The following is a 12,602-nucleotide window of genomic DNA, read 5'->3' on the forward strand; positions in this document are numbered from 1 at the left end:
GTGTATGGCACACAGTTGGTAGAGGGGCCTGGCTGAACAGTACAGAGGTGAATTACTGGTCAGCTTCTGAAAGTAATTGTGACCTTCTTGCTCCCGAACATGACCAAAGAATGCCAGTCAGCTTCAATTTCATCTCGATGGCTTTCTCAAGGGGACAGACAGTATCCCAGAATGTACATGTACACTCTCAATCAATCAGAGGCAAAGAGACATAGAAAGGAATGGAGACTTCACCATGAAAGACCTATAACCAATCAGTATTGAATCAGTATTGGGGAAAACACTGAAGACTTACCCAAATCAAATCACGCCTACCCCCGCCACATTACCTCCAGGAGAGATCCAACGACACTCATCTCCATTTACCTAATCATGTCCAGCCATGTTCAAAAGACATATCTCCCGGCGGTCAAACAAGGAAATTGCCTATGAATCCACAGACAAAGCCAGAAGGAGATTCGCCAGTGGCTTAACAAGTTTCCGCAGGCCGGGATCATTGTTTATTGATGGAAGCAAATGACATTGCCAATCAGTTTCACGATAAAGAGAAGGATTAACTTAGGTTGAAGAACTTGAAAACCTGGTTTTACAATATTGAGAACAGATTGGCCAACCTGATTAAGCTTTCGTGGGTGTTTTATTTTCTTAATGACGTTGGAACTCGTCCCCAAAGGGTTAAAAGAATTGAAACCCAAATGAAATGTTTTCACTGAACTGATTTTTTTTAATCTAGTCCATTAGATATATATGTCTTCTGATTCTTGTACGAGAGAGCACCACTCCACGAGCACGCCACCTGATGGAGAAATTGAACAAGGCATCAAAGAAATGCTACGAGGTTGTCAGAAACATATGACATGTTCTCACCAACGGTCGAAGTAGAACAAGCATCCTACATTAAAGAAACAGCTGCTCATTTTCAATTGGCTGTAGACAAATATCAGCAAGTGCTGTCGAAATCTAATGGAAATGCATGAGAGTAGAAGTGTTCAAAGTTTGCGTCTGCCTCTGAAAATCACGAAAAGTTGCGAGCACAAAGTGGTCTACAGTACATACAAACGCTGCGGCTTAGGAGGCGCCCAGAATACCTTCGTCATTTCCTCCAACACGGTTACAGTGTCCTTGTTTATCTAATAGAGGTGATGGAGATGTGTCACCGGGTAATTGGGTATTAAGCCCTACTCACGTCCTGTCACCCTCGAACACAGCTCCATCATTAGGAGACACGTCTGGTGGTAATGAGCAGAGCTGTTGGAGACATCATTACAAGGACATTACCACCAAGAGGGCAGCGTTGAGGTGAGACACACCATTAGTGATATGATGGACAGAACAAGGGCAGACCTAATCTGTCTTTAGTGAGTTTCTGTTCTACAGACAGGGCAGTGCGTATAGTTGTTGCGAATTGCAAAAACCAAACAGGTACAAAAATGTTCAGGTTTACATCAAATACAGACTGATACGGACAGAAAACACATCATCTATTGACAGATTTGAACAACATGTTGTGCAACACAACCACCATGAATATATCATCTGGAACATCAGCCAAACATGGATTAGACTGACAAACATTATAACATCTAATTCAATCGTTCAATAACGAATGCTCTCATACCCATGTCATCAGACACATAGCTGTAATACTGACGGATATTACGCGAATATCTCTCATCGACGTCTCATTGTGGCCATTACATATGTTATACCAGCGCTGTAATGACTATTTTACGAGGGTTGGTGTTTGTGAGCTTTGGGTGTATCATGAGGAGATTTATATCCCTCAGTCAGCTGTAAGGCAGGAAATTGGTTGGATTGTTGACCTTGGGTAGTGCAGCTTTCAGCTCTGGCTTCTACCTATTTCTGTCAGACCAATCTTGTCACTATAGTTGGTGTCATTAGTTCTCAGAAGTGCTTTCCCATGATGAAGTGTCAGTCCTCCAACTGATTAATACAACCAGCAAGGTCGATCTGTCATCATAAGATCCCAATTAGCATTGATGGGGTAGTCTGTTGCTGGAAGGCAAGAACATCCCCACACTGATTATAGAAACAAGAGGCAAGCAGAGAGAACCCTGCTCATTTGCAAAGTTGCAATGGTGTTCCATCATCACCACTAAAACAGCCCCTGAGCAAACACTGTCAACTTTCAAAACATGACATCAAGATGACAAAGGTATTAGGGTTAGAGAGAAGAGGAAATGGTGCAGACAGAGGGTAATCCTCCCCTGCCTGATGATTAGTTCTTGTCTCATGAAGTGATTATGAGCGACAAGACCTCGTAGACATGGTGAGCGGCCGGATATGTGAAAGGAGGAGATCGACTTCTTACTTGTTAAGCTTTCTGCCAACATAAATCAGAAGGTTACTAGTGACGATAACATGGTGATTAGAGCCAGCGCAAGTCAGACACGAGGAAGGATGAGATAACTCTCTGTTATACATCTAAAGCTTTCTGCCTGACTTAAACAGGCATCTCGTTCAGAAGGTGGGTGAATGCTGGCTTTCTGGCTTGATAGTTGGTTTGCCACAAGTGAAGGCGATTATGTGACAGTCAGACCCAGAGCAATATGGAGGATATTTATACATTCAGATGATATTTTCATCTGTTCATTCTTTTTGTATTCTGGGCCATTCTCTCCAAGGATCTACTCACCCACAATACTGCTGCTCCACGCAACTCTCTTCTGTTTTACTATCTACCAAAGATTTTACAAGACAGCTAGAAGTCTCAATATCAAGACAAACACTGAATTCTTGCGAACTAGACATTTCTACTCTACCTCTTTAAGCACTTGGCAAACGTGCCAGTCCCCGCCACCTGCAACAAAGCCATGACAATATGACCACTCCTCATATTTTCATGCCTCTGTTGTAGGTCGAAGCTACCTTGTCTACATGGAGCTTTACGTGCGTCTACTATGAACATTTCCAAATATGTTTTTTTGCAAATCACTGTCCACCAAAAAATGCACTTATAGCCGAGCCGTTATGATACAACCATAAACATTTAGGACAGCGACAACCAATCAAAAAGAAAACACGCCATATTCTAGACCCAGCCAATCAATCGGAGATATTTACAGAGATCATCGAGCGGAAATATTGTGGCCGATGCCTGACTAATTCTAAAATTGCAAATAACCCATGCAAACAGAAAAAGAATCCAACCACTTATGTCGGAATATTTGCTCTTCTGATTGAGTCAAAATAACAATTTTACAGCAAAAAGATGAGATTGAAATTGACAATGCATAAAAATGAAATCTCTTGAGAGGAAAAGCGTTTCTTCATAGCACAACAGAAATGATTTCATAGACAAGCGAAGACTTTCCAAAAAACGAAATCAATATTGTTTTTTTTATAAATGAGCAGGACAAGTTAGATCATCCTAGTGCAAACCATGTGACATGAAGACATATTTAAATGTAGACCTACCGAGCTATCGCCATTTGCGGTGTCAGACTGCAATGTTAGAGAAGGAAAATGTAAATGATGCATAGATGGTGCCACAATTAGATTGACCGTCAAATTTGTTGGTCATGATGGTTGTGGATACGACAAACAGAAACAGTGGTCATGATTTGTGAATTAATTGCGAGATGCAACTGTGAAAGTCAAATGAAACCTCCAGCTGCACTCGGCCCTTGACAAAAGTGCTTGACCTGCTGACCTTGCTCTCTAACTGCAATCAGGCCTTTACAAGCTGACCTGCTGACTTTGTCCTCCAACTGCAATCAGGCCTTTGCAAGTGCACTCGACCTGTGACCTTGACTTCCAGCTGCAATCACTCCTTTACGAATGTACTTGAACGGCAGACCTTGCCATCCAACCGCAATCAGTCCTTGACAAATGTACTTGACGGGTTGACCTTTTTGGGGGCTTGCTGCCAAAGTCAGTGGCATTATCTCAGTGTACAAAACGTCCAGGTCCAACCCGACCGAGGTCAGACCAGTACCCTGATAGGTTCATACAGTGCTTTCCTTCAGTGTTTGTCATGCTTACAACATCTTTTTATCTAAACGTGTATGACGACACCAAAACTAGTGAATCCAGTTACAAGTAAGTGATTTGCAATAAATTTTGACAGCAAATGTGATATTTGGACTACCACAGAAAATAAGCAAACTTTTAGCTTTGCATCATTGGGACAACAAGCCAAGACTGATTTAATATTGTGAAACGCTATAAATCTTTCCTTTTATTTTCACAGATTTTTGCAAGTAACCTAAATTCAGCGATTCATTACTTTGTAAAAATGTCGACAAATTCATCAAAAGCATGGAACAACAATCTGCCTACTGACAGATTTCAATTCACCGAAATAAAATCACTGCCAACAACTGTCAGAAATAAATATTGTTGTTTCACCACTCGGAGATGGTACATTTGTGAATTAGGCTCTTGGGGAACATTAGGAGTTCATCGATATTCTAAAATATCCATACGAACAAAATAAAGACATCATTGCGAGTTGAAGCAAACAGGGTATTTGCTTGATTGGCAGGAAGCACTGGCAAGTATAATTTCGGAGTGTTGGTCTGAGGTTCAGGATGGTGACAATTTGGCCGCTTACAGAACCATATTCCACTGTTCAGTACCCAGTACTTCTTGTCATTATCATGGCAATCTGACTCTCAAACTAGTGTTCAAAAAAAATTCAGTAGGAAAGACAGAGTGTGTCATGACCAATCTTGTTATCTTTCATTTCCTTCATATACATAATTCAATATTCCGCATCTCAGATAACATAACTCATTTCCCAAACTCATAGCCATAGGGAAAAGTACAGGAATTTGTAGACTGGCCATTTCACCCAACCTGACCAAAGAACATGCACACACTAAACACAATTCATATTATGAAATTGAACAACTGTACTTGAGGATGGAACTAAAAGTTATTAAATATGTACAACTATTCAGCTGTTTGATTTCAAGATGCCAGAGAATTAATAACAAATTTAGGAGTGGCTTGTAATGTTGAATGTTTATTCATCTCGCTTCTGAATAAACATGGTACTACTTTATGGGGTAATTGTGGTAGAGCCTGGAGATATATTGTTGCCATTAGAATTGTATACTGCAAACTGCAACATTTGCAACAAATGACATGGCCAGGGGCCATTGCGTGCTCACCGGACTGACTGTCAGAGAGCCAAATTTGAGATGATAGTCACCACTGTTAAGAAACATGCCATAGTTACAGCCTGACGACCATTCGTGCCAACTGACCTCTATGACCTTGAAAAGTAGGTCAAACCCAGGTTCTGCAACTAGGATCCAACCATGGGCTGAGAGAAGCAACTGCATGGCGATTGTCTTGCTCAAGGATACTGAATCAGTGTGTGGTACTACTAGGAGTTGAACCCACGACCTTGGGGTTATCCAAATCCACAGGGCAACAGATTCATCAAACGTGGACCCAGTTGGTGACACCAAGATAGTGTCTGTGACAGGGCCACTCTGGACAAACACCCTGATGCAAGAACGGCGCAAATCAAAATCAACCTTTTTGCCATTGGTAAAACGGGAGTAGACATATTGGTACTGGTACTGTACCTACACGACGGGAGCCTTCCGGTCCGAATACAATCAAACAGACCAGATTTATCAATGTTAAACTCCTTGGTGCCACAAAGATCCGGTCTGTGACAGAGCTCTTCTCCACCAGTGATAAATGACCGGAATGAAGTAGATATTCATATTGAATGAGTTAGTTGCGGTCTCCAGCCATATGCCCATCTTTGGTACAAGAGGCTCTGTGCCAAGTATTGAAGAAAGCAATGAAACAAGCCAACTCTTGGGGTTAATTCATGATAACGAGAACATTCACCCTTTCAACAACATAAGGGCAAATACGGATGATAAAGGGACCCTCCTTCCTGCAGGTAATTCATGATTATGAGAACATACACTGCTGCAAAACAGCCAATGTTAAATCACCATAAAAACATGTCCAAGCAGAGGTCATAAGAAGCAATACCCAACAAATGAGATATGGAAGTACCAACGACCACAATGAAAACATGCTCCACTCCTGTGGGTGAGAACGACCACTGCTGCAACAACAACCAATGTACCAACACCGCTGAAAAAAGCAGCAAGTCAATACTGCAAGCTGATTGGCTGGAGATCACATGACCTGATACGATGACCTGTGAATGAGCATTCGGACGTTTATAGATAGTGCCACCCAAAGCGACACACTTGGAATGGAAGCAACATACACAGTATAAGTGCTCGTTAATCAAATTAACCTCGGGCTAATGGTAGCGCTAGATCCAATAAGGCGAGCAAGCCAGTTGATAGGACCCTGAGGTGAAAAGCAACAGTAGAAGCGAGTAATGTCAGTAGATTATGTAGCGGGCATTAATCAGTGATGGTTCATTAATACTAGGAGGGTTTCTGTGATGTTCCATGCCATAGAGGATCATACTGGTACTTTTTCATCTTTTTTTTCACAGCCGCGCTGGGAATATCATAATGGGGTCAAGGTAGAAGGGGGCAAAGACAGCGTGATGACATTACAAGACACTCTAAATCCTTCCAAAATGGTCTTAATTGATTTTTGAAAACGACATCCAATGCCCCTACTTGGGCTCACCTGGGGCTACATTGCCAAGGAGTTTAGCCAACTTAACGAAGCTCAAAACTGTCTCTTTCGTACTAAGTGGGAACCGCATTGATTTGACCGAGTTGGAGCATCTTATCTCAAGCACGTAGGTGGTGAAAGCTCTCCTTAGAACTTTTTAAGAGTTTCCCTAATTGAAAGATGGTTTCTGTAATGGATTGTTGCCAGTGATCTTAGGTTCCTTTTGTTGCTGGGTTAGGGACGGTGTTGTTGAGGGACAGGTGTCTGGAGAGAAGGCAGTCTGTACATTAGCTAGCGGCTAGCCAGTTGGCTGCACCGAATGAGCTACCAATGGGGCTTGAACCGTTGCTCTTCTGTTTACAACGCAGGCTAGGCCGTCAGGATCAGTGTAACTGGGTGAACTCTTTCTTCTGACAGAGCCCATCTTCCAATAAAACCTGAAGAGGAAAGTATTGAATTCCCAGCACTTCCTATAACTTATCGAATCTTGATGTGCACGAAAAATAAAATGAAGACCAAATGGTCTGACAAAAAATTCAGTAACCCAATTAAGAATTGGGTAGAGTAGCATTTGCCACCGTCAGAAATTCGATAAACCGTCATTTGTCAATTATAATGGAATCTTGACAGGAGGAGATGAAGAAATGAAATGGGAGTCCACGCCAGCTTTGGGGTAAAGTGGATAATAGCTGCAGAGGTATGAGCGGAGGGTGGTGTGGTTTAGTGGTATTGGTGTCAGATTCATCATCCGAATATTGCGTATCAAGGAATTGACTCCACACTGGCAGGTCTTTGTACTAAAATGGAGGAGGGTGGAGCTAAAATGTATGGCCAAAGCTGAGGCAAATTGGTGTTGGTGTTGAATTTGAGCTTCACCTATCAATCACGGTACAGTGACACAACCGTGATGTGTTAATCTCAGAGTCTCTAACCAATTTAGAGGCACGATAGCTTGTGATGGAGCTACTTGAGCTGAAGCACCACTGTTTAGCGAGAGTAGGAAGACGAAATAGGAAAGTAACCACTCAGTCATTCCTCTCTCATAAAACAGGGATTCACTGACAAATCACCCAATATTGTCTCTGAAGCCAATAATGTCTTCGTTGATACCAAGCTCTCAATTCGATATTGTTTTTCCGCCATGATAAGGGCAGGTAATGCTGCGGCAGATGTGTCCGATGGATATCAAGACTGGACAAGACGCCCTGATCCTCTAGCATACAGATCATTCTGCCATTTGTACAGACATTTTATGACGTCAGTGATGTCAACTGCACGAAGGTCAGAGTTTACGTGTGATTACAAACTGGGATCATGTTTGGCCAGTTTGACCCAAATGAACTTGCCGAGTCATATCGTGATAAGATGCAAAATAATGTTGTAACAGCCAATATGGTGAATATAAGTAAAACCTCATCAGGAGCCCAGAATGAAGAATTTTTAACTTTTGGTAAAAAACCTGGCTCTTTGATAAAATGGAACAGTCTATAGTATAAACTAAGTCTGCACCCTGTGACTTCTCTTTGCAGCCAATGTCATATTCAGGACTAAATCCATTTAGTTCGTCTGCCAAGCAATATTTTACAAGTTAGGAGTAATGAAGCTTAATCGAGAATACGAGTAATAATTAGACGCCGATTGTTGAGGATTATTACGACTGCTGCAATTGGTTCTCGACTTGTCTTGAATGGCTAAAAGGTTGAACGGAGTACGTCACCTAGGGTACTGTCTATGTTGTGGTGTAAATGGTTTAGCAGTTTAGCTTAACTTAGGTGCAGTCTACGTCTAACATTTTCTAAAGTACATGTACCTCCGACATCAAGTATAGATCAGATGAAGCACTGATGCAACTTATTTCCCTCACTGGCTATGAGGAATTTCAGAACGGGGGGTGGGTAGCACACTACGGAATAACATTTACAAGGTTAATTTTTCTTGCGTTCTCGCTCAGCATCACCCACATGAATCACGGTAATCTTTTTGCCATTTTCGACCATTTGGTGCAGTTTGCTGGGACGATACAACATCATCTTCCATGAAACCTATCCCTTGTCTCTACAGCAACTACCGGCAACAACAGACATGCAGTGAGTCTAACTTTGATTCTGATTCACATTGACAACAATTCTCAGCAATTCGAAATTGCCTTCTACACATCCACTGGCCTTGTACTGTGGCTGGTATTGGTAAAGTACGAAAATTCCATTCAATTACAAGCTTTTTTCATTTCAGATAAATTGCCAATGAGAAATTCTATCAACAAAACATCCGACTTACCTGTAACTTTTTGAATTCTTCCTGTTCCTTGAACTGCTCAGCCTGCCTCTCCCTCCTTTCCAACTCCTGGGCCAGCATGTTGTCAGAGACATCAGTCACTGCAAGCAAACATGACACAGTTAGAATAGAACATAATTGGGCTCTAAAAGCTTTGGGTCGAGAGCACAGGAGCAAACTGGGCTCACTATAGGCTCTTTAGACAATTTTTGATTGTACAGAAGGAGGTACGAGGCATCCCGGAAGGAGACCTCTGCCGTTAAGGAGAGTTGCCCCATCGATAACATAAGTATACAGGGGCCGACAGGAACTACAAACTTTTCCATTTCACCACTCCGACAGCCCAATTCAACACTTCGGTGAGGATCACAGTTCAGGGCAAACCCACCTGGGATAGTTTGGGATTTCATGAAATGACAGCTTCATTGTAACCAAGGTGTTTAAGAATAAACAACTCAAGTTCATTCTGACAACATGAAATACAACTCACATCTGACCCACATCTCATAACATAGAAATTAATTTCTTCTCTGCGCTGCCATGGCTCATAACGATTTATTAGCTAATAAAGTTTTCAGTCAATAAGTGTTTTTTTAGGAGTGGCGCGGGAGCAATAATTAAAATTGCGATACAAGATTCAGAGTTGAGATGTAACACAGGAACAACACGTCGTGTTCTTTGCCAGGGGCATGGTCACGGACGTCCAACAGATAATTGGACTTGCTTGCCCCCGTTTTGTTTATGTCAGCTGTGTTCTCAGCAGTCTTCTGATAGGCTGGGTCCTCCCCAATGGTGTCGTGGCCTGTGGGGTCAGGACACCAACGGTAGTGTGGCCCAATGTACCATAGGGCTATTGGAGAATCAACTCTATAGTCGCTCCAAGCAGACAGTGACAGGCAGATATGCCACTGCAAATTAGTCAAATATGATTTATTCCTGGGGATATAAATTTCTCAGCATGATTGGTATCGCGATCTGATCATGAGCACTGCACGCTCAAGGCCGCATCCATCAATGTCAATACAAATGCAACCAGTAATGTCATCTCCTGGTAAGGTCACCGGTTGTAAGCTGGCTAATTTCCGGTGCCGTCAAATGGGCTGAGGACTTGATACCCCTGGAGGAAGGGGCAGATGACAGGGGAAGGTTTTCAGAATCATTGAAACTGGGTCTATCTAGGCTAAAACCAACAGTTTTAACTTCGAGTGGTTATCAGATGGCCTTATGATGGCTGAGCCCTACCCCTACATCCGCCTCAGTAGTGTCACAGCTCATGGACTTCACCACATGGACTTCACCAGCTCATGGACTTCACCACATACCCTTCGACCTATACTGTGCTCGTCACCAAAACGTACTCTGCTTTTGGTACCAAGCTGTTCTGAGATCTTCCACTAAGTTTTCCCTGCAATAGTCCACCTCTATTAAGACCATTTAAAGCGTCCTATTGACTCGAGGATAACTCAAGTTTAGGAGCTCTTCATGTCGCCCTTGTCAGACTTGTCAAAGTGAGACTAACAATGGGGCCTATAGAGACAGTCATCTTGTAGGAGAGGGTCTTCAACCATCTTCCCAATGACTGCGTTCAGAACTATAGGGGTTACTGCCTCTGTATCGGGTTAATGGATCATTACAGGCCACAATTCAGCGTCTTGCCGTTCGACTGTCATCCACAACGCATGCAGCCGCCAGACAGCCTTGTTAAGCCCGCACGATGGAAGAGGGGAGCGTATTGATCTGGTTCCGGTAGCCTCACCAAACACTACGTATTATGTACGCAACTCTGACAAATCATTGTGTCTACGAAACGAGTTTGGTCTGTAGAGAAGTTTCTACTTTTAGCTTGGATCGATCCGTTTCCAGTTTTCGTGTGCGTTTTCCCTTGGGTTCTGCTCAGAAGGAATTCGAGACAATTACATACGTTCTAAGACAAGTGAAGAGGGTGGTTTAATTTGAGAGCTATACTGTTTGCTTGAAGAATTAGATGAAGAAAAATGAAGGGGTTTAATGGATTTACATACATGTATCTGGAACTGAATGTCAGATGTTCATATTTTACGACAGCGTTGTCTGCTTTAAGGCATAATGAAGACTTGTTATGCCAGATTATGGGAGTATTGATGACACGCCTTGAAGTGCAGTGCCATTAACATTTGGATAAGCAGTATTGACAGAATAGCACAGTCGCAATTTCTTTCTAATCTGATTCAATCTTGCATGACAGACGCAGCTTCATCTTTATTGCTCTCGCTGCATTTACTGCTTCATTATTGCCTCGAAATCTCAACGGCACCCAATCAGTCACCCGGAGACGATAATTGCCATTAAACGGCAAAGTCACAATCAGAGGTGACGTCGTCAATCGATTTTTTTCAATAGATCATCCATTATTTCCATCATAATCGAGGAGCAGGGAAATGAAATAGATTCTGAAGCCAACTTGTTGAAGTCAACTAATGTTTCAGCAGAGGTTTGGAAATGCCTTCACATCACTTGGGAGGTCACACATGTCATTTGTCACAAGGATCAGAAGTATACTAGACCTGAATAAGTTATTTTTCGGCACTGTGAGTGCTGGAGTTTGGACTGGAATGAAAGCAGCAAGTCCGGTATTAAGCCATTCTTTCAGTCCATCTGTTTCTTGTTTGTGTGATAATGTGATACAACACAGAGAGGAACCTGATGTGAGTACTGTCCCTCCGACATCATAGGCAACTGACTGGCATCAAGGGTAGGTGACAAAATCATCGGACTGTCACAGTCGTCTCAGCAGTACACACCATATACCAGGGTGAACAACATGGCAACCAAATAGCATTCCGCGAAGATGACGTCACTGCAGCTGCTGCCCTCTATTTCCCCATCGCTGAATTACAGGCAATGTCGGACAAACATGCGGTTTCGTAATGGATTCAGGCTTTCTAACTAGGGCAGTTAGATTCAATCTGGCACATGTCCGAGTGTTGGAAATACTACATAATTGTTCTGAATATTTCTCTCTCTGACTCTATGGTATCATTCATGCTAAAAACAATGCAGGGTCAAAGATAATTGACTTTGAAATAAGCTCAAATACGTAGAAATAAGTGGCGATGTCCAACTGTCACGTGACTAAAACATCATCAATATCTTATGCAAATGACCTTGTGAGCTATAAATAGTAACTTCGCGGAATGCTATTGGCCAAGACATGTGTCGATGACGAGGATGAAATTCGATTAGAGGATTCGATACCACCACCTGGTGAACGGGTCTGCTGTTAATGACTTGTCTGACAAGGACAAGCTGAGCTGGTCCTTAACTGTTACAGCCAGCTTCGAGATCAATACGAGCATCTCCCTCAATCCAATATCGTGGGCAATCCACTATCAGGATTTCTGTTGGGATAGGTTTGCGCCGGGACCCAATTCTCGTTCATCACTACTATGGCTATACAGGCAACTGCACAGTGGCATCCTACTGTAGGGGTGCGCCCAATGCATGCACATCAGTCATGAGGCCTCTTGGATAAAGGTCCTTTTCTTTACACTTAAAGAAGTTGGTAATGGCAAGAACAGATATCTTTCATGCAAATATTTTAAGATTAGGCCATGGACAGTTGATACTATGGTTTTCGTCTCCACCTGCATTAGTTTTTGCAAAATGTATGGTCAAAATACAAAAGGTTGACAAATGTTTGTTTCCTGGTTGATGAGAACCAAAAAGTCGCATATCAGTGGCTTTATCATCAGTTG

At 42.4% G+C, this 12,602-nt stretch overlaps 1 protein-coding gene across 3 annotated transcripts in view; it reads right to left on the minus strand.

The window, feature by feature from the left end:
* Window positions 1–12,602, minus strand: part of LOC135488175 (zinc finger-containing ubiquitin peptidase 1-like) — a 34,906-nt gene that overhangs the window by 9,601 nt on the left and 12,703 nt on the right. For 2 of the 3 annotated variants that reach the window (XM_064772660.1, XM_064772658.1), the window contains 2 exons: window positions 8,872–8,969; window positions 3,439–3,465 (listed from right to left, as the gene is read on the minus strand). In XM_064772660.1, the coding sequence (XP_064628730.1) occupies window positions 3,439–3,465; window positions 8,872–8,969 (125 nt within the window). The remainder of the gene's footprint in view (window positions 1–3,438; window positions 3,466–8,871; window positions 8,970–12,602) is intronic. The other variant, XM_064772659.1, reaches the window with a different exon arrangement.

The sequence above is a fragment of the Lineus longissimus genome, chromosome 5 (genome assembly GCF_910592395.1).
Source record: "Lineus longissimus chromosome 5, tnLinLong1.2, whole genome shotgun sequence".
Lineage (NCBI taxonomy): Eukaryota > Metazoa > Nemertea > Pilidiophora > Heteronemertea > Lineidae > Lineus > Lineus longissimus.